Source organism: Syngnathus floridae, chromosome 7 (assembly GCF_059516105.1).
Source record: "Syngnathus floridae isolate MCC-2025c chromosome 7, RoL_Sflo_1.0, whole genome shotgun sequence".
Classification (NCBI taxonomy): Eukaryota; Metazoa; Chordata; class Actinopteri; order Syngnathiformes; family Syngnathidae; genus Syngnathus; species Syngnathus floridae.
In genome coordinates, this window is record NC_142419.1 from 18,530,275 (window position 1) to 18,551,278 (window position 21,004).

A 21,004-nucleotide genomic window follows, 5' to 3' on the forward strand; every position below is an offset into this window, starting at 1 on the left:
ACACTTCACAGCGGCTCCATACAGTAGGCACGCCAGAGAAATGTTTGGGACGGCCGTGCCACTGAGATAGATAATGGGGTTGCACATATGGAGGCCCAAAACTGCCCAAATCCAAAATAGATCAAAGTGAAAAACAAAATCGATATTCAGAAATCTATATCATTGAAAAAGTATTTCTATATTTAAGTTTGCATTTATTTTTCACTCTTATTTTGCTCTATTTTTAATTGTCAGATCTGCATTCTAAATATTGATGTTTTTATTTCCATATTTCTTGTTGAATTTCCCATTATATTTGTCTATTCCTTTTTATTTTCACTTTTCTTTATCTTTGATTGTGGCGGTTCTCGTTCCGCAATGCAGAAGGAAATGTTATTCAAACGAGGGGGCGGTCCTAAGTCGGACTATTCTCCTATTGGTTGATTTCGCCAATGAGGGCGGACGGGCTGGCGGCCGCGTCGAGAGGCGCTGGAGTAAACCGTTCAAAGAAATACATCCGCCATACGCCCATCGCTCGCTCTGGGAAGCCAAGCGCACTGGTTGGGAAGCAACGGGAGCTTTGACCGGAAGTGTCTTTCCGGAAGTTCCGAAACACGTTGACATTCGCTTGCTTCTTCTGGAATAAGAGTGTGGCGACCTTGCAATCGGCGCAATGCTTGCTGATAAAAAGGAAGGCAGCGTGTCTCTCATGATTGACACCGACTCCGCTTGTCTATTTCTTTGGGGCTTTCCTTCCCAAATTGTCAAAAGAATGAAGGAAGGATATACGTATGCTTCTCCTTTCCAGGGCCGTCGCGTGCATGGCTTCCTTCGCGCGTCCCCAAGTTCAACTCTTGTGCACGTTCTAAAGTCGTCTCGTCGGTTTCGGCCCGCCCGCCCGCTCGCCAGCCCGCCCTCCCTCCTTGTTTGTGTCGGCGATGGGTGCAGCTGGGCTGCCTGCGCTGCGCTGCGCTGCAGCTGGAGCAGGACAGGCGGCACCCATTCGCGCAATCACGCACGCACGCACGCACACGCGACAAGACAAGCCGCTGCCCAAGTTCCTGGGGCGCAACAGGCGAGCGGAGCCCCTTCGTTCCTTCGCGCTTTCGCTCGCTCCCGCCCGCCCGCTCTTCCTTCGACTGCTGCCCCACCCAAATCCGCCAGACTTTGTTCTTCTGCTTTTTTCCCCCTTCACTTTGCCTGGAAGCAAAGTGCTCGAAAGTGCGCGACGCGGCCGAGCTAGCTCCACCCCACCCACCCATCCACCCACTCACTACAGGCCGACGAGAGACCGCGAAAACGCGGCGGAGGTGAGCAAGGATGGAGGCCCTGGTGGCGGTGCTCAAGAGGCACACGGGAGCCTCGGTGGTGGTCTTCGCCGTCCTCTTCAGGGTGGTCCACGTGCTCTTGGAGAAGATGCCCCCCCCGAAGGTGGTGCTCCGCGACGAGTTCCGAACGTGGAAGTGGAGGAACCTCTCCGTGTCCATGGTGCACTCGATCCTCACCGGGACGTGGGCTGTCTCCAGGTAGGAGGACATTGCGTCTGCGTGTCTGCGCGTCTGCGCGCGCTGAGTCAACAACTGCGAACGCTTCCTTCACGCACTCAAGTAAACAAGTACAAGGTAGAAGCCGGCTGGCTGGCTTACAGAGACGATACCCGCCAGCCGGGCCGGCGTCTCCCGTCTACCTATTTATTGGTAGTGTGATTATTTCCCTCTGTTTGACCCCAAGTGACCGGCCCGCAATTTAGAGAGAGCTGCCAGCCAGCCAGCCGGTCAGCCAGCCAGCCAGCCAAGCAGCCCACGAATTGACAAAATTGAAGCAACGGCGATCGGTGACAGGAGTCGTGACGGAGCGATAGATTGTCGCCTGCCAATTCTATCTGTCCGTTTCTGACCGTGGCGAGCAAAAGAACGTGGCTGAGAAATCGCGCATCTCCTTTCATTGCAAGATATCAAAACCAGAACGCTTTTCAAATCCAAGTGGGAACAAAGCGTAGTCAAAAAGAGTATTTGGAAGCCCGGCATTGTGTTTTTCAGATCTGATTTCAATGAATGGGCTTTCAATGAGCCAAAGGTGACTTCTCTTAGGAGGCTGTGGAACAAGGTTCTGTGTGTGCATTTCATGTCGATACATTCTTTTTGTTGTTGTTTTGGACGAGGGTACAGCCCCCAAAAAGCTGGCCGCGTTCGGTATGCGAGCAGTCAAAGTATACGAGTCCAACTCGTCACGGAAGAACCGGAAAAACCTGCCGCCGCCGCCCGCGCAAACGAAACTTTGGGTGACTCATTTGCGTTCACATTCCGCCAGATTGACGCTCTTGTGGCTCGTTGCCAACAAAGGCCAAACTGCAGAGTTGACCCGCTCAGTCACTCACGTCTTGCATGAAGCTGCGTTTTGGTGCTCACTGGAAGAGCTTGTGTGTCTTTTTCCCTCCTGGCAGTGTGCTGCTGTGGCCCGAGACGCTGCGCGACCTCCACGCGCACCACACGCCTCCTTCCTACCTGCTGATCTGCATTTCTACAGGTCAGTCAACTTTGGATAGATGGATAGCCCCCCGCTTGCCCATTTGGGGCTTTGTGCAAATAGTGTGTGTGTGTGAAAATATGGCATCCTAAAGTCAAAACACACATGCAACAAGTGCAGTTATTTCGGGCCAGGGAGCGTCGCCTTCACTTTGGCAGGTGCCGTCAAACACGAGCCAAGGTCCCGCCCCCTCACCTGTTGCCAAGGTCCCACCCCGTCGCCCAAATCACCGTGGCGACTGAAGGATTATTGCGGCCGAGACTCCGCTTGTGGCCTCAGTGCGTCTCCGTCTCTCTCGTGTGTCATCACCAAGATGCACGTCCCTTGACAACACTTGCTTGTGTTTTGTGTGTGTGTGTGTGTCTGCCACGGCGTGCCAGTCATTCCCAGGCACAAAAGGGCCCTCAGTGAGTGGAATTGCTGTGGCCGGATACAGAGACATGCGCAGAACAGGCCACCATCTGATCTTTGCATTGGCTGGAGATCCGTGCTGGTTTCGAAAGTGCCATGCACTTTTGGCATCCATACTCGCCATACTCCAATCTTACTGTCGGTGGAAAGAGAAACAACAGCGTTTTGGACTCCGCAAAAGCGGCAGCTGATGCAATGCAAATCTCCTCAACAAATGCGAAGATGCTGATTTTTTTCAATGCGGTCCCTTGCCAGGGTACTTCATTCAGGACGCAGCTGACATCATCCTGACGGGACACGCCAGAGGATCCTGGGAATTCCTCATCCACCACACGCTTGTAAGGAAACGCACTCACTCACTCGTTCACATTTAGGAAGTCGAGGAGAAGGAAACCCACCCCCCAAAAACGGACATTCCTTCATACGTCTTTCCCTGGAAAATGAATGAAAATTGCCCACCGACCGCTCAGAACCTTTTCTTGTTTTGGTCCAATTGGAATCCGCCGGTGCCGTTCTCTTTGCTCGTTGACCCAGGCCGCAGGCCGGCTGGCGTCAGCAAATCCCTTTTGCTGAACACCGACCTCCTCCGGGAAGCCGCCACAAGACGAGCGCTTGCTCCCCTGGTGATGCCCGCCGTGTGTGTGTGTGTGTGTGTGCGCGTGTGTGTGTGTGTGCGTGTGTGTGCGTGTGCGCGCGCATCAGGTGATCTGGTGCTTCCTGTACACGCTGTACACGCACCTGTACGTGGCGGGCGCGGTGCTGACGCTCTTCGTGGAGGTGAACAGCGTGACGCTCCACCTGCGGCTTCTCCTGAAGCTGGTGGACGCCACCTCGTCGCCCGTCTACCGGGTCAACAAGGTGCTCAACGTGTTGACCTTTGTGGTGGCCCGCCTGGCCACGCAGTTCTACCTCACCTGGTACATCGGCTCCAACTACTCCAGGCTGGACAACTCGGCCTTCTTCATCACAACTCTGATGATTATGAACGTCATGATGCTGGTCTACTTCTGGCGCCTGATCCGCTCCGACTTCCTCCAGCAGGGCGGCGCCAGCGGTCACCCGGTCCGCAACGGCACGCGTGCCTCCAAGAAGTTCATCACCGATTGAGAGATTGTGAGAATGGGCGGCCCGTTTCTCATTTGGCAGGGGGTTTTCAAGACACGAATGTCTGACCTGTGTTTCCCTTTCAAACATGGCTCGCTCGCTCGCTCAAACGTCCGCAAGCGCTTAAATGCATTTCACCCATCCGAGTGGTGCCATAAATCAAGCCGAATCCAAATACTGAAGCGTTTAACAAAGCACGTGGACTCAAACGAGGACGTAACCACTTGTGAGCTGTTGTGCAGTGCCTTGACCACCGCGCGGTGCCTCTTCAAAATAACTAAGCATATCATGATGCATTTTGTTTGAACAGGAAAAAAAAGAAAGCAAACCAAAAAAAAGCAGGCATTTTCTTCCGTAACAGTAACGTGTGTTTTATAAAGTGACGAGTGTGTGCGTGTGCGTTTGACTCTCTTTGTTACATTGCAAATTAAACGTGTTTGACTGTGTTTGTGGGGTCGCTGGACGCCCACTGCTCTCATCATTTGAAGTGCAAGTCAGTGAGGGCATTGAAAGCAATGCTGACTACGGGCTTTGACCCTCACGATTTTGTGTGCTAAACGTCTTGCAAGATAGCACCGACATTCAAGTTGAAAGATCCGCATGTGGCCTGATTACAAGCACGACTTGCGTCTATGCAGTAATTTTTTCTTTTTCATTATTTTTCCAATGATATCATAAAAAAAAATAAAATAAAGAATAAAATAATAGATAGGATATATTTGAGTTCATCGAGCACGTAACGTAGGCAGCCGCTCTCGTTTTTACCATTTTGGGTGTTGCTACGCCCTCTCGTGGTGATTATTAGTAGGAAGGAAGTTTGCCGTCCAAAGGTAACTTTTGTGTTGGTCAACACGCACGCACCAAGGGAGGAAGGAAGGAAGGACGGAAGGAGGAGGAGACGAGTCTTCCGACGACGATCGAGTATTACGACGATTTCGCCCCTTGGTTGGTGTGCTTTTTCTTCCATCATTTGTCTTGACAAATGTTTGTAAGTGTACCTGAACAACGAGCAAGCGAACGATCTCCTCCCAGCTTAGGCCCAAACGCAAACGTAAACGCACGCATCGTCTGCCTTTTCGATAGCTACAATTGCAGCAACAGCGGTCAGCTTTTGCCTTGTTTGCGCTGCTTTTTGTGTGAGCTCTTGTTGTCGCAACGCTTGCGAGGAGTTTGCCGCCGGACTAAAGTTCCTTAGGGAGTGAGCGCCCAACAAAAATGGCTAAAATGACGAAGAAAGACTTGATTGTCTTCTGCTCTGTCCTTGTGTGGGATGCATGCGAGCGACACGAGGCATCTCCAGACATTTGAGCTGAAAAGATGCAAGCGAGTCTGGGGCCAGCATGTGAGAGCGAGTCAGCTGATTAACCCGAGTGGCAGGAGAAAGTAATACCCTAAATCTCTTGGGAGAATGTGACCTTGCCAGCCAGAATTGCCGGGTGGGGTCAGAGTCCGCAACAAAGGAGCCCACAAAGAGCCATGCGCATGCCTGACTGCAAGAATTGGATGACCGCAAACATTTGGCCCCATTTGGCCACCTTTGTCCTTGGGGTCAGTCGATCAACAGAGCCAAGCAAAAAGAAAAGAGCCGAGCAGAGCAGAGCCGAGGCATGCGGGCTCACTCACGTTTTATTCAGGCTGTGATCGTCACATTGATTAATTGATTGATTGATTTGGAAACGCTGAAGCTTCCAAAGACGGCGGCGGCGGCGGCGTCACATTCAACGTCTGGCCAACGACGGAGGTCTGACCGTCCGAGCGGCTTTTCTTTTCTTCTTGCGGGCAAACTGCCGTCGGGCTCTCTCCACGGAGCGCAGCACGGCGCTGCTGCGAAGGTGGCCGGACGCCCCGGCCCTCCGCTTCGCCACGCTCTCCTCGGCGGGCAAAGGCGGGAACGCCGGGCCGCCGGGCGTCGCGTTCCTCCCGAGCTGGGTCGTCGGAGCAAAGCTACGGGAGGGCTCGGCGCTCGCGAGGCTCATTGCGCTTTGAGAAGCCGCTTTTGTGCTTTGGTCGCACTGGCCGCGTGTTCCGGACGGGCCGTCCAAACTTTGCGCCGGTTGGGCTCCGGTGCTCTGAGCCCCTGAATCCGGCCGTCCTTTCCTCCTTTTCTCGCCGTCCTCATTGTCTCTTCTGTCTTGCCAGTGGTCGGGAGCTCCCGGTGGCTTTTGTTCTCCAGGCTGCGACGCTCCCATCGCGCTACTTGAAGATGCAAAGATCTTCTCACCGGGGTGTTGATGCTGACTGTGGCCGTCGGCCACGGTAGGTTGGACCGGCTCCTTTGGCAAAGTCACGACCACTTCCTCCTTCCTCGTTAGCCTTTTTTTGGACGGAGACCTGGCAGGAGACTTCAGGTGGACCGGAGGTTGAGGGACCTCCTCACTCGGGCCACGTTTGGGGTGCCACGTGAGGCCAGCGGTGAGGTTGTAGCCCGCGAGTCGAGGCGCCCGCTCAGGGGAAGCCGGGGCTACTTTGAGCCCTCCGCTGCCCGTTCTCGCTCTCCGTTTTTTGGGCGGGTGAGCGCTCGGTCGCCCCGTGGGCCGCAGCTGGGCGGTCTCCGGCGCCGCTTCACCCGTTATGACATCATTGATGGACTTCGTCAAAGGAACTGTCGCTGTGGCTCCTTTTTTGTGCTTGCTTCTCTGCCCCATTGCCTTTTTTGTCTTGTGGCCTCTGTCTTTCTTTTTCTTCCTCTTATTGTGTGGAGTTTGCGTGGCAGATGTGGAGGAAACAATGGTGGCCAGCGCCTCGGTAAAGTTCTCCACGGCGGGGAGCGACGGCGCCTCGGGGCCCGACGGGGGGGCCGGCGTGGCGCTCTCCTCCTTCTCGTGGTCAGTCTTCCTCTCAGGAGAACCGATGTCGGCGGCGGCGTATTCGTACGGGACGGCCTCCTTGACCACGGCGACGGGCAGCTTCTCGTAGCGTTTGCACCTCGACGGCGGGCGGGCAAATTAGAGCGGAATGTGGGGTGGGGGGGGGCGGACGTGTGATACTTACGGTCCGTACCAGTGGCGCTCGGCGCAGCGCTCCTCGTAGAGCAGCTGGAAGCACGGCGCGGCGATGACGTTGAAGAAGGCCTGCCCCATCACCCGGGAGGACGTGTCGTTGACTCGGTGCAGGCAAGCCTTCAACCTGGCCATGGAGGGAGGCTTTTTATTTCTGTTTTCTCCACTTCTCCACCCCCCCATATTTGTCAACATGACCACTGGTCGGTGTTTTCTACTCACGCCTGGTCGCAGTCGCAGTGACAGATGGAGTGCCACTTGAAGTTGGTGTATCCGTATTTGGAGGAGAAGGCGTGGATGACGTGGGGGCAGTGGTCGTGTGTGCGACAGCAGCTGTCCGTCTCCTCAAATTCCCCTAAGGAACAAACAAGCATCTTTCTTTTCTCCTCTGTTGATGAAGATGTGCTCCGACACAATCCAACCTGCCAACTCTGTCGAACGTCTGACATTCACAAAGACATGACAATTCCGACATTTGAAGGCGGTCGGTGGCCCAAAACGACTCCATCTACTACCTAGTTGGTCGTAATGGTCTGCCATGTTTCCGGCGCCGCACCAAAGGGTCCCGGGATACGTGAAGCCTCTTTTGGCTCTCCTGGTCACCTCGGAGCCCCTCCTCTTGGGCTCGTCCATGCGCGGCGTAAAAGGCCGGGAGCCCCGCGGGCCGCCGCACTCCTCGGACAGCCTCCCTCGGGACGGCGGGCCCACCCCGGAGCCCACCGCCAGCTCCCTGTCCAGGTAAGACAGAGCCACCAGGACCAGCCACCACATGGCAACGGATTGCAAGTGAAGGCTGGGGCGGGCGCCGCTGCAGCTCTTCTACGGGGCCTTTTAGCCTTTCGGGATGCCCTCCCACTTGGGTGGTGTGATGTTTAATTCCTCGCCAACACGAGGAGGGGTTTTGCCGCAATGTGGGCCAGGATGCAAACATGGAGGGGAGCGGGGGTCACGGGGATGACCGCCAGTAACCTAGCACCGTGCTCCCCCCTCCCTCCCACTACTAACGAGTAGGAGGGACACGCTGAAAAGACAAAAAAACAATTGCATCGAAAGGAGATTGGAGCCGGAATTGCGTGCAAATACTGAAAAGCTGAAGCTGAGATCAAATGCTGTGCCTGTTAGCTTCAACTAAACGAATGCTGTGCAATTGCTGAAATGACCACAAAGGTGCGAGGCGCTTCTGGTGTTCAACACCACCGAATATTACATGCCCAGTAAGGAGAAGGAGCCAGATGGACAAACAATGACCAGCTGCTGGCTCCAGCAGATAGCACAAACAACATACATATGTGTGCAGAATACTGGGACCATATGTATTTTGGGGATACGAGCTCTTGTGAAGTGTCTATTTGTCGTTTTGCGTTTGAGCCTCCCTCAGCCCACCCGGGCCACCTTTTCCCTTCTGTCTCCCTCAGTGGCTGAGATTTACTTTGGGAACACATATGGAGCTTGCCGCTTCGCCATGGAAACAAGCATGTGTCCTCCTCCGTGAGCGCCATCGTAATGAAAAAAGTCTTTCTTTCTTTCTTCGTGGAATGTGGAGCAGGCACAGCTCCAGCATTGTTTTCCCCTCCTCCTCGGGGGGGGGGGGGGGGGGGGGGGGACTTGACTAATACACGGGGAGCTGAGAAAATCATTTCTAAATAGGGGCTTAAACTACAACCATTTCTGACTGACTGTAGCTACGATTCAACCTGTCGAGGAATACTTTGAAACGAACAAATTATCCAAAAAGACATTTGTACAACTTGACCTTAAAAATGCTTGATTGTGCCCTGCGTTCATTTGCCAAAGTGTCAACATTTTGGATGAAAAAAAGAACAGGAGTACGTTTTTTATATAGCTGCGGTGAACTGCCCTCTAGAGGACAAAAGTGGGTACTGAACTTGGATGCGCGCCTCCATTCATTGGTCTTCTGAAACGCTTCTCCTCAGGAGCAAAAGCAGACATTTTGGACATTTTCTGGAAGTGAAGTTGAATTTTGAATGATTATTTTGATCCCCCAGTGTTTGCTTGTTGACAAATCATACAAGAGTGGAGTCTCGCTTGCTTTGAGGGAGGGAGGGGGAGAGTGAGGGAGGGAGGGGGAGAGTGAGGGAGGGAGGGAGGGAGGGAGGGCGCCCTTCCCACCTGCCCCTCCCACCTGGCCTCAGTGCCTCGCTTGCCTTTAGAGGCAAGCAGCCGCAGCGCAGCGCGGCGCGGCGTGGCGCAGCGGCATGGACGTGTGGGCGCCACCCCCGGCGGACGGTGCGAGCAAAGCTAAAGGCTGGTATCTGGCCCTGATGGCGCCCAACAGCAAAGGGCCGGCCTTCGCCTGGCTGGACCCGTCCAGACTCTACTGCAACTCGCAGGTACTGCATGGCTTCCGTCGGCTTGAACCCCTCGAAAGCGATCCTTGGCCCTCTTCCACGCAGGCTCTGGCGGACTGCGTCAAAGACCTGCTCGCTCCCTTCCGCGACGACGCCATCGACCTGGTGGCCGGCATCGACGCCATGGGATTCATCCTAGGTACGAGGGAGCTACTCAGTTGCTCGCGCATTTGACCCGCACCCGGGAGGGCAAAGGGCGCCCGCTCGCTCGCCCGCCCGGTGGAAGATTGTGATTTCATCACAAGTTGGATCTTTGTCATTCTGCCAACAATAATGTCGCAACATTACCAAAAACCTCAGAAATCAAGTAAAATACACTTAGTATTTAAAATTTTTTTTTTAGTTTTTTAAAGTAAAATGTATGCCGCCCTTCTGTTGGCCTCTGCTAGCTGGCCTTCTCCGATGTCAGTAACGACGCCCGAGTTGCTAATATTAGCTGTGCGAGAAGGCCACGCACGGCCACACACGCACGCAAACATATGAACTCTATTTGACTTGAATCTCCTCCAACACATTTGTGGTTGTTGTCAAAATGTGAAATTTCTCGCCTAACATGAACCTAAGGTGGACTTGATCAGGTTAAATTGATCACATTGTAACGTGATACTGAATGAAATGACAAGGGTCTATCTTTTACGTATTAACGGGATCATGTTTAATTCCTGCATCCAAACTTTTGTTCAAAACGTGTGACCTTTGACCCGGTGCATGTGGCTAGGGGCCTCCGTGGCCAGCACGCTGGGCAAAGGCTTCCTGGCGGTGCGCAAAGCGGGACATCTTTGCGTGAGCAGCCAACGGCAGACCTACACCGACTACACGGGCAGGGAGAAGACCATGGAGGTACGAGACGACGATGTCATCAGACCTGGTAAGTCGCCGGCGGCGCATTACCAGGGTCGCCGTTGCGCGTGGGACCGGCCGTCGCGCGCCGGCTCGCTCGCTCCCTCATCGTGCGATCGCGTGTGGAAGGCGTGAGGGTGTTGTTGGTGGACCAGTGGATCGAGACCGGAGGAACCATGAAGGCCGCCATCCAGCTGCTGGAGAGGTTGGGTGCCACCGTGGTGGGTAAGGCTCGCCACTTGGCAATTTTCTTCTTCTCATTATTTGGTGTCCCAACTTTGATGCGTTGTGTCTTGTGGTTTTGAGGCGTGGCCGCCGTGGCCGTGGAGAACTCGGAAGGAGGCAAGTGGATTCGAGACCGTTACAAATGCTCGCACTGCATCCCTGAGGAACTCCAGAGACAAATTGATGGGCAACATTTGGACTCCTTCAAAAGCTTTGAGAAATGAACGGACTCGACTCGGGTTTGAAACATTGCCGTCGTCAAAGAAAAAAAGTTGACTTTTGAAACCAACAGCACGCAACTTTTGCACGCATTTTTAACACTCATTGGCAACAAAAGACGCACAAAGTTTGCATCCTTTTAGCGAGACAGCGAGAAAGGCCTTCCTGCTATCACTGGCAGCAAATCTGAAGACGGAAAGGAAAAGCGAAAATTCCGTGAGCTAAGTATGAATTTCTTTGGCACGGTGGCGGCAGTTTGCGTGAATGCAGAAAATGCAAAAGTGCTCGGCCCCAGTGACGACAAACGCTCTGGTTGCTGTTGAAATACTTGAGGACGAGCCCCAGCGGACGCTTTGACGGCGGCCGCCTCACTTTGGGCACCCGGCGCTGTGTGGCTGTCGAGTGCCACTCGACGGGCTGCAAATACATTTGGGTCCAGACGGAGTTTGATAGCACCGCCCGCCGCAGGAGGCAACATGGTGTTAGCGGGCCAGGAAAACGCCACGAGGTCTTTCCGTTCCTTCCCTTCCTCCCTCCCTCCCTCCGGCGTGCGGCCCTTTTTCACTGACAGCAGGCCGGCTGCTTCCTCTTCTTGGATGGCTGGCCGCCGGCGCTCTGGATTTCTACGGGGAGCAGACGGCACGGCGGTCACGGGCTGGAAGCGCTTCCCTTTGGGCTCAAGACACTCTACTCACTGACGATGTTGCCTATTTGCCTGGTCCCGCTCTTCTCCAGCTCGGCCAGGACGTTGTTTTCAAACGCCAGCGACGCCACCCGGAAGAAGAACTCCTTCACGTTCTCCCCTTTGGACAAGGCCAGTTAATCGAGCGGCTCCGTCCATTTGACTTCTTTTTGCCAGCGCCGTGAGGTCGCCGCGCCTGGTACCTTCTCCCGGGCCGGCGACCTGCTCACCTGTGAGCGACGACAGCGCCCAATACTCGGCTCGCATCTCCCGCGCCACCTGGAGGGCGTCTCGCTCAATCTGCGAGTACTGAGCCGGAGACTGCCAGACAAACGACAAGGTCATCCATCACCTTGCAAATGACGTAGGATGGGCCGCGGAGGCCACGTACGCTCAGGTCTTTCTTGGTGCCCACCAGAAAGAGTTGAACTGCCGTGGGGTCGTTCTCCCTCAGGGCATCTTCCAGCCACTGCCTGGAACGACACGATAAAGGCGGCGGAGGTGGCGGCTCACCGACACGCCTTCCTGCTAAGCCGTCCGAGCCGCCCGGTTCTAACGGGCTCAAAGCTGACCGACCGACCGAGCCAAACCTGCTTGGGGTGCCACGTTGTTACCTGGTGTGATCCAAAGACGCGACGTCGGTCACGTCAAACACGATGATCACCACTGCGAGAAAAAGCCAGGCGACGGCCATGAGACATTTTGACGGAGCCAGTCCGTGGGAATGGCTCGCTCACCCTGCGCTGCCCTGTAGTAGGTGGAGGCGATGCACTTGAACCTCTCCTGACCGGCCGTATCCCACCTTAAAGGAGCCCAGGAAAAGTGCTGAGTCAGAGCGGGCCCAGCCCGGCCCGCCCGCTCGCTCGCGCCGGTGACTCGGCCATAGATGCCACGCTGGAAACGTACAGCTGCAGGCTAAAAGGGACGCCGAGCACCTCGAAGCGCTCCATCTCAAAATCCACGCCGATGGTGGCCTTGTAGTTCTTGTCAAAAGCGTCCTTGCAAAACCTGAGTTGGACAGCGCCCACGTCACGTCACGTCAAAAGGAACCCGTTGAGCGGTCAGAGCTGGGTTACCTGTTAATCAGGCAGGTTTTGCCCACCGCCAAGTCGCCCACCACAATCACCTTGGCAATTTTAAACCTGCGGGAAAGGACAAGACGAGAGGCATCAGGCCGCGAACGCCTCATCGCCACTCGCCTCGTCTTTCTTGCCCCGCAACGTACCCGACCGTGCCGGTGCGCTGCTGCTGGCACGCTGCCTTCACTTTGGGGTTAAAGTCGTGCCCCGCCTGGAGTGCCGCATCTTCACAGAAACACTACAGATGGATGGATGGAGGGAGGGATGTTAATGGCCTTCTGGCCCAATTGGAGCCATGTTCACATGTTTGGACTTGTTGCGATTTACCTGAGGAAACTGCGGGATGATGCGATCCTTGCGAACGGGCGGTAAGACGCTCATGCTTGGACCTCGCGTCGACATCAGGCCTGTTGATTTATTTGACAGATGCTCAAAGCAGCTATAGAACATTTGATTTGGTCCCATCAACAACTCAAGTCAGAAGATGGACCGACCGCTAGGCAGTTCTTTGAAACAGACAACGTGAAAAGTGGCGTTGGCGTCCGTTGCCATGGTGACACTAACAGAACAGCAACGCGTCCAACCCCTCTTAAAACTTAGTCGCCTCCTGAAAGTCTCCATTTATTAGGAGTACGGTTCACGACTTAATTATACTCTTGTCAGAATGATGTTGAATATTGTGAAAATGATTTTGTACAAATTTGCCGCGATGTGTGTGGTCTTCCGCCAAGGCTCGTTTTGAAGAATGCTGGGAGAAAAGGTGACTCACGGCGTGGACTGGAAATGGCAAACAACCCGCAGCAAAAGCAGGCTGATTTTGTCCTTACGCCCCCCCCCCCCCCCCAAAAAAACAAGCACCAGACAACTTTAATCGGTTTATCATTCATTCATCTTACTTTTAATCCTATCGTTCCTAAAATGTGGAAGACGAATTCTCGAAGCGTTGGCGGGCGGCCGGGTTTTCCTACTGCACTTCTAAGGGAACATCAGCCCAAATGTGCTTTTGCAAAATCTTTGTCACACACTATAGATAAAAGCACACCCAGATGAGAGAAAACTTGTCGTTGCATACTTGAATGGACGCGAACGCTGAAAGTGGCCGAAAAGAAAAGAAGCCCTTACGTTGGCAAGACGAGATGGTGGCGGTGGTCTGGTCGCTCTCCTTTTTATCCGTGGTTTTCCTCCCTTCCAAATGTCACTCAATGGGAGGACAACGTGTCATGCAGGATCGATCAATTGTGGATCTTGATTCGGAGCGGTGGCGAAAAAGTCTTCGATAGAAAAGCGGAGAAGAAGCAGCACAACCCAATCCGCAGCACCCAGACGAGCCAATCTTTCCTCAGCACAGCGCGACCCCTGCTGGACGAAAGAACAAACTACCGGATGTGATGGGAGAAATGAGGAAGCGCAACGGACGTGACGTACACTCGGGTTGCCCAGGGAGACGGCGGGAACGTTTCTTCCGAGCTGCTGCGATGGAGAAATACGAGAAAATCAAAGTTGTCGGAAGAGGAGCTTTCGGGTAAACGAAGCCACGTTTAACGCAGCCATTCACCGCACTTTTGAGCCCGTTCACGGAAGGAAAGTGGGCTCGCGTTTTAGCGAATCGAGCGCTCGGCTAAACTAGCTTGTTTCGAACGAAACTAGCAGACGCGCACGAAAGTCATCGAAAGGGAAGCCCGTCCTCGACGTCCTTTACCCCAATAGCCCCGAACCCCCCCCCCCCCCCCACCCCGCGTATCTTCAGGCTAGGCAACAATTCCTCATCTTAAAAGTGACTATGGAAATAGTACAATTCCAAACGGCACCCAGGTGTCACTTTGGCCACAGGTGGTCAAGACGCTTTGAGTCGTCGCTAATCCACAGCCAAACTGTCTGTCAGGATCGTCCACCTGTGTCGGCGGCGCAGCGACGGAGCTTTGGTCATCCTGAAGGAGATCCCCGTGGAGCAGATGTCCCGTGACGAGCGTCTGGCCGCTCAGAATGAGTGCCAGGTACTAAAGCTGCTCAACCACCCCAACATCATCGAGTACTACGAGAACTTCCTGGAGGACAAGGCGCTCATGATTGCCATGGAATACGCACCCGGTAAGACTCGTCGACTCCGCGTGAAACAACCTGATTTATTTGATTTTTTTGGTCCGAGTCTAGTTCACCAGTAGATGGTATTAAATTCAACACAATGAAATGTACCTTTGTTGCCATGTAGGCGGCACTTTGGCTGACTACATCCAGAAGCGCTGCAACTCCCTGCTGGATGAGGACACCATCCTTCACTTCTTTGTGCAGATCCTGTTGGCCCTCTACCACGTGCACAACAAGCTCATCCTCCACAGGGACCTCAAGACGCAGAATATTCTGCTGGACAAGCATCAGATGATCGTCAAGATCGGCGATTTTGGCATCTCCAAAATCCTCGTCAGCAAAAGCAAAGCGTACACCGTGAGTTGTGTTCCGCTTGGGCGGCACACCTGTCGCCCGGGAGGATCGAATCTTATGACAAAGATTTGTCGTTTTTCCAAGCAAAACAAAACAAAACATTCTTGTGCGTGCCTCTGCAGGTGGTGGGAACACCGTGCTACATCTCTCCGGAGCTTTGCGAGGGCAAGCCGTACAACCAGAAGAGCGACATCTGGGCTCTGGGCTGTGTCCTCTACGAGCTGGCCAGCCTCAAGAGGGCCTTTGAGGCGGCGGTGAGAAAGAAAGAAAGCCGCGACTCCGAAGGCGGCCGCCGCCAAATCCAATTTTTTTTTCTTTCTTTCCAGAATCTGCCCGCCTTGGTGCTGAAGATCATGAGCGGGACCTTCGCCCCCATCTCGGACCGCTATAGCCCGGAACTGCGGCAGCTGGTCCTCAACATGCTCAACCTGGATCCCTCCAAGCGGCCTCAACTCAACGAAATCATGGCGCTCCCCATCTGCATACGCCCGCTGCTCAATCTTTGCACGGACATCGGCAACGTCAAGATGCGCAGGTTGGAAAATTCACCCTGCAAAATGTAAACAGACTGCATTTGTATTGGAAGATTGAAATCATTGCAAAAACAATGGCTAGGAAGCGCCGATTTCTGCCACGGCTAGATATGTGCTCCAAAAAAAAAAAGCTTTTTGCGTTGTAATCACAAAACCGACCACCCGTGTCACCATGAGTTGAAATGTCTTGTGTCCAGGATTGAGAAACCACTGTCCACTGTGCAGACCGGGCCACAAGGCAGAGCCGGAGGGCGAGTGCCGGCCGGCAGATCCAGAGGTAGCACACTATTTTCTTTTTCTTCTTTTTTTTGTTGCTATGGCCTGAGCACAAAAACAGCAAACGGGGGAGCAAGCCATGCCGAAGCACAAGTGGACGCCCCCCCCCCCCGCCCCCCATCCCAAAAACGTGCCTTTGTTCCCGTCCACAGCCGGCACAGGCAAGCTGCATTCCCTCCCGCTGTCATCGGTGTACACGTGGGGCGGCGGCGTCTCGGCCCCGCTGCGTCTGCCCGTGCTCAACACTGAGGTGCTGCAGGTGTCGCTGGGACGCACGCAGAAGATGGGCGTCACCAAGTCGGGCCGCCTCATCGCTTGGGAGGTGCGTGAACATCAGGCGCATTGGGAAAAAGGCGCTGGCTCTTTCAGCGAGCGACGACATTTGTCATTCCACTTGCCAAGTGCTTTGCTTTGGGATGCGGACAGGCGCCGTCGGCGGGCTCCGCCGAGGTCAGCCTGCCCGGCGCGGTGGAGCAGATGCAGCCGCAGTTCATCTCGCGCTTCCTGGAGGGTCAGTCGGGAGTCACCATCAAGTCCGTTTCCTGCGGAGATCTCTTCACCGCCTGCATGACAGGTGAGAGATTCTGGCAAGGCGGGGCGGGCGGGGCGGGGCCCGTCTCGGCTGACTTTGGGCAAAAGCGGTGGCGAGCGAGCGAGTCGCACGCAGACGAGTGGCAAAAGTTTCATTTCCGCATCGTTTTGCAGACAGAGGCATAATCATGACCTTTGGGAGCGGGAGCAACGGCTGCCTGGGCCACGGCAACTTTAATGACGTCACGCAGGTACCGTGGCGTGCGTGACTGCAATCCCAATTCGAAGAATCCAAGCAGTAATCCCTCTGCTCTGCTCTGCTCTGCTCCGTTGCGGCTCAGCCCAAAATCGTGGAGGCGCTGCTCGGCTACGAGCTGGTGCAGGTGTCGTGCGGCGCGTCCCATGTTCTGGCCGTGACCAACGAACGAGAAGTATTTGCCTGGGGAAGAGGAGACAACGGTAACGTGGCAGGAGTGACGCCTCCCGGGAAGTCCTCGTGCCTTTGTCTGTTTGTGACACGCCGTCCTTTGCCAGGTCGCCTCGGCCTGGGCACCCAGGACACCCACAACTCTCCCCAGCAGGTGCGTCTGCCCGCCCGCTTTGAGCCGCAGAGGGTCCTGTGCGCCGTCGACTGCTCCATGATCATCAGCCCGGGCGCGGCCCACGGGATGGTGGCTTGCGGAAGCAACAGGTCATTAGTCCCGCGTGGTCACCGAGCTGTCGTACTTGCGTCACTTGCAAGTCGGCCAATTACTTTTGTATTTCACAATCTCTACTTGTTTCCCGCCGTCTCTCCGCATTTTGTCCGTAGGTTCAATAAGCTGGGTCTGGACAAGATCACGTCCGGCGAGGAGCCGACTCCCTCCGACCAGGTGGAGGAGGTGCACTCGTTCGCGCCCGTCCGATCGGCGCCGCTCGACAAGGAGAAGATTGTCTGCGTTGATGTCGGCACCGCCCACTCGGTCGCCGTGACAGGTCGAATCCAGCCTCTGTTGACGCGCAAATTCAAATCCGCACATTTTATGTCTGAAACGAGAGAGAGAGAAAAGCGATTTCATTTTCATCTTGCTGAAGTTGCCCCATTTAAAGTTTGAGCCTCATTTGTTCACCCTCGGTCATCCGTCCCCCCCGCAGAGAGCGGCCAGTGCATCACCTTTGGCAGCAATCAACACGGACAGATGGGCTGCGGGTCGCGACGGGGCGGCCGCGCTCCTTACCTGGTGCCCGGCCTGCGGGGCATCACCGTGGCGGCCTGCGGAGACGCTTTCACGCTGGCCATCAAGTCTGGTGAGTGAGTGCGCCTGGGGAGTCTTGCTGCTGCTGCTGCTGCTGCTGCTGCTGCTGCTGCTGCTGCTGCTTGCTGCTGCTGCTGCTGCTACTGCTACTGCTTGCGTTTTAGTTCCACGGCGCCAGCTGGTGGCAATGCGCCGAGTGCTCACATAATAGTCATTTGCACCCGATCAAACGGGTAAAAAAACTGCATTTAAATGGGCCGCTTGCATCAGGAAGGCCATCCATCCATCCATCCCTCTCTCCCTCCCTCCCTCCCTCCCTCCCTCCCTCCCTCCCCTGGTGGGGGAATCGGAATAGACACTTGCAAGATCAACCTTCTGCCAGTAGAGGGGGCTAGAAGCATTGGGGGGTGCGGTGAAAGTGGTTTGTCGCTGCTTGTGAGCACAAGGTGCTGGAGGCGACGATTGGTGAAATGTCACATTGTGCCAGTGATTGGCTTCCCCGGTGTGAAAGGCGGCAGCGGCCGACCTGCCCTCCTGCAGCTTCGGCCCATCAAGGGACGCCTTTGTTGGCAGATGGGGCCATTGTGTTGCCCCTGCAGGAGACACCTTGCCAGATCGGGGGGGGGGGGGGGGGGGGCCATGTGTGTGGATGTGTGCATGAGTTTGGTACATAAAATAAAAGGATCTTTTTTTGTGAGAAACAAAAAAGTTCGGCCCTGCAAAACTAAGCAATCTGATCTACTGTAAGTCAAGGTGTGTGTGTGTGTGTGTGTACTGGAATCATTCTTTTTTTTGGGGGGGGGGGTCACTAAATGTTGGTCCACATAAGGCCAAGCAAGTAATGAAGTTGTACGTACGTGCGTGTTGTGTGCTGACCTCAATTCCTCTCATGTTCCCTGTCATGACAGATGGCGAGGTGTACACGTGGGGAAAGGGCGCCCGCGGGCGCCTGGGGAGGAAAGAGGAGGACTCGGGAACACCCAAGGCGGTGCAGCTGGACCAGAGCCGACCGTTCACCGTCACCTCGGTGGCTTGTTGTCATGGCAACAGCCTGCTGGCAGTCAAACGTAATATTTTACACACTGGCATTTTGCGGTCGGGCGGGTGGGCGGTCAGGGGGAGGGGGGCAATGTACTAATCCCTCCGCCAGTGCCGTTTGTAACTTCAAACAGACCTCCGGGCTTTGTCAAAGTGTTTCAGCCCAAAATGGCCAACTTGGTGCCAGCGAGCAGCCCCCAAACGTCCCAGCAAAGCAAGACACAAAAAGTCTGCCATTTTCTATTCAACTGGCCACATTTGTCCTATCAGGTTTTACCCATACGCTGGTCAAACACCAAACTTGTGGATTTCAGTCTTCTTCTCACTTGAATGCATCCCTAAAGCCAGCTGGGCCCAAAAGTCTCAAGAAGCCGCGGCGTTTTCAAGTGGTGCTTTTAGCACCACGTGGCGCGCTTCAAGTGGCGCTTGTCAAATTGCCACACAATTTGAAGCGTTTGCCCGAGAGAGCTGCGGGCGGGCGGGACAACGACGCTCGCTTTAATCATCCATTGGAGCGGCCAGTCCGGTTTAAAAATAGATACAGGTTTAGAGAAGATTACATTGCATGACAATCGAATAAGTCATGTTGTTGCTAATCCTTGCCGCCGCTGAGACAATCAAAAAAACCACTGACTGCGTTTGGACACTTCACAACAGCATTTTCAGTGACGGCATTTTGTGACACGCGCCGTTTCTCACGGTTCTCTCGTTCCTCGCTCGTTTCAGCTTTGCTCGACGAAGCCGCCTCGAGGTGATAGCGTCCGCGACCCGACTCCAACCCCTCGGAATCTTCCCTGAAGGACCGAGCCGGCGTTCTCTGTTTTCACCCAAAACTATCGGAACGTGAGGTATATGCAGAAAAGACACCTTCGGCCAACCGATGCGAAAGAGCGGATGCTCGCCTTCCGCTCTTTGAGGAAGTCCAACGAAATCTGGGCGTGTGCCTGGAGAGATTTGGGGACCAGAAAAGGGAAATTCCCCAAAGAGCTCCCACAGTCGTCACAGGGATGGGGGGGGGCAAAAAGCGCTCTCGTATCGGGCTCCTAAAGTACTGACATGTCTTCAAAGAAGTCAAAGTAAAAAAACAAAAAAAAAGCCTTGAAAACACACGCACATCGCACGTCGTCTTTTTTAAACATATAGCTACGTGTAATGACATGCGAGATGTTCCTTCCAGAACGCGTTATTATAGAGAAGTGAGGAGGAACAAGATCATTGCAATGAATACGTTTTAGCAGCTGAGATGTCAGATGAAGATCAAGTTTACAAGGAAGGAAAAAGGGCACAAAGTACGCTCACAGCACGCACGTAGGCGCATAGCGCACGGTCGCAAGCAACCAGCCGTGTCGCCAAGGACGTGCTTAGCGTTCTTTTCGTCACGAGGAGCAATGTGAGCGTGAGAAAGAAAACATCCCATCCACATGCGCTTGAATTCTTTTCATGATGTCATTGTCATCCAGTCCAATATGAAATCAATTGCACTCAATACACCTTACAGCAATTGTTGCTTTCTGTGGGGCTATGGGGAAACCGATTCCATTTGTTTCACTGGGGAAAGATCACTTGCCATCATAGCTCCAGGCACAAAAAAAAAAAATGGAGCATGTGCCGCATTTGGCCCCGTCAGTGAGGGGACGCCGTCAATCAGGTCGCCCGCCGTCTGCCCTGCGGCCGCCGTACGGCCATTGTGGCCGTAAGAGCACAAACCGGTTCCAGTGTGTCCTGCCCCGCCCCGCCCCGCCCCCACACTTAAGCCTTCCTGTGAATGAAGACGTTTACAATGCACACGAGAAAGAACAGTGGAGTGTTTAAGTCAGATGTCAGTCAAGTGACCCGCACCGAGCCAACGGACAGACACACTGCTCACATTGTGCTCCACTGGATTAGCGGAAGGACAAAAACCCTGCCAGATGACCAAAAATCAATGAGGGAGGGGAAGAGATTCAAAAGTCCACAAACCCTGAAGAAGATATTCCACCAGTAGGCCAGCCGTCATCTGCATTTCAAGCAGTCAATTGATTGAAAAACTCTCATACGTTTCTGTCACTCAGATGAATGGCGTGAACGCGCTGGCGGAAATTGACGTTAGCTAGCAGTCTCGTCTTTGACGGACGGACGGGCCTTTGCTTTCATTGAATCGGACTGATTCACAAGAGCGTCTCAGCTCTTCTGAGCTCGTCAGTACAGCAGCAACGTTGAATCTTGGACACGGTGCGATAAGGCTTGCGACATCTACTCGATGAATTGTACTTTTAATCACGCAAGCCCAGTGGCTTTTATGTCTTGAACGCAGCATTGTTCCAATTTTTGGAAATAAAGATGATTCTGCACGTTTCCCTCCATTGTTTTCCCGGTGATGATGTAATGATGATGTAATGCTGTAGCAAGACAGCAGGTGAAAACTCATCTCCGTCTATACGCGGGGTGGTGGGTGCATTGCCAAGGGAAAATGGTTGAAGCGCCAAGCGCCGACTTAATGAGCGTGAACATTTGTCCCGCTTCATGCGCTAAACAAAATC

At 54.3% G+C, this 21,004-nt stretch overlaps 5 protein-coding genes across 7 annotated transcripts; 3 read left to right on the plus strand and 2 right to left on the minus strand.

The window, feature by feature from the left end:
• The first annotated feature begins 584 nt into the window (after positions 1 to 584).
• tlcd1 (TLC domain containing 1) lies at positions 585 to 4,466 on the plus strand. Of its 2 annotated transcripts, none has more exons than XM_088380103.1 (4): positions 585 to 1,505; positions 2,423 to 2,505; positions 2,640 to 2,783; positions 2,886 to 3,165. In XM_088380103.1, the coding sequence occupies exons 1-4, from the start codon at positions 1,300 to 1,302 to the stop codon at positions 3,143 to 3,145; spliced, it is 693 nt and encodes a 230-aa protein (XP_088236229.1). In that variant the 5' UTR covers positions 585 to 1,299; the 3' UTR covers positions 3,146 to 3,165. The 2 variants fall into 2 exon arrangements, with proteins under 2 accessions (XP_088236229.1, XP_088236228.1); XM_088380102.1 differs by lacking the exons at positions 2,640 to 2,783; positions 2,886 to 3,165 and adding exons at positions 3,172 to 3,254; positions 3,619 to 4,466 and having other exon boundaries at positions 908 to 1,505.
• Positions 4,467 to 4,880: 414 nt separating this feature from the next.
• LOC148395833 (uncharacterized) lies at positions 4,881 to 13,265 on the plus strand. The gene is made up of 6 exons (XM_088380104.1): positions 4,881 to 4,965; positions 9,191 to 9,370; positions 9,434 to 9,527; positions 10,107 to 10,256; positions 10,358 to 10,453; positions 10,535 to 13,265. The coding sequence occupies exons 2-6, from the start codon at positions 9,236 to 9,238 to the stop codon at positions 10,675 to 10,677; spliced, it is 618 nt and encodes a 205-aa protein (XP_088236230.1). The 5' UTR covers positions 4,881 to 4,965; positions 9,191 to 9,235; the 3' UTR covers positions 10,678 to 13,265.
• Positions 5,629 to 8,581, minus strand: proca1 (protein interacting with cyclin A1). The gene is made up of 4 exons (XM_088380098.1): positions 7,535 to 8,581; positions 7,242 to 7,374; positions 7,012 to 7,146; positions 5,629 to 6,945 (listed from the first exon to the last, which is right to left on the minus strand). The coding sequence occupies exons 1-4, from the start codon at positions 7,788 to 7,790 to the stop codon at positions 5,739 to 5,741; spliced, it is 1,731 nt and encodes a 576-aa protein (XP_088236224.1). The 5' UTR covers positions 7,791 to 8,581; the 3' UTR covers positions 5,629 to 5,738.
• rab34a (RAB34, member RAS oncogene family a) lies at positions 10,020 to 13,066 on the minus strand. Of its 2 annotated transcripts, none has more exons than XM_088380101.1 (10): positions 12,761 to 13,066; positions 12,580 to 12,671; positions 12,431 to 12,496; positions 12,261 to 12,362; positions 12,092 to 12,156; positions 11,969 to 12,020; positions 11,770 to 11,827; positions 11,585 to 11,675; positions 11,368 to 11,475; positions 10,020 to 11,295 (listed from the first exon to the last, which is right to left on the minus strand). In XM_088380101.1, the coding sequence occupies exons 1-10, from the start codon at positions 12,896 to 12,898 to the stop codon at positions 11,234 to 11,236; spliced, it is 834 nt and encodes a 277-aa protein (XP_088236227.1). In that variant the 5' UTR covers positions 12,899 to 13,066; the 3' UTR covers positions 10,020 to 11,233. The 2 variants fall into 2 exon arrangements, with proteins under 2 accessions (XP_088236227.1, XP_088236226.1); XM_088380100.1 differs by having other exon boundaries at positions 11,746 to 11,827; positions 12,761 to 13,028.
• A 143-nt stretch (positions 13,266 to 13,408) lies between the features above and the next one.
• nek8 (NIMA-related kinase 8) lies at positions 13,409 to 20,815 on the plus strand. Its single transcript, XM_088380097.1, has 15 exons — positions 13,409 to 13,955; positions 14,316 to 14,521; positions 14,643 to 14,875; positions 14,995 to 15,126; positions 15,199 to 15,407; positions 15,603 to 15,682; positions 15,834 to 16,003; positions 16,108 to 16,255; positions 16,387 to 16,463; positions 16,554 to 16,671; positions 16,747 to 16,903; positions 17,024 to 17,187; positions 17,347 to 17,499; positions 18,356 to 18,514; positions 19,212 to 20,815. The coding sequence occupies exons 1-15, from the start codon at positions 13,822 to 13,824 to the stop codon at positions 19,238 to 19,240; spliced, it is 2,169 nt and encodes a 722-aa protein (XP_088236223.1). The 5' UTR covers positions 13,409 to 13,821; the 3' UTR covers positions 19,241 to 20,815.
• Positions 20,816 to 21,004: the final 189 nt, after the last annotated feature.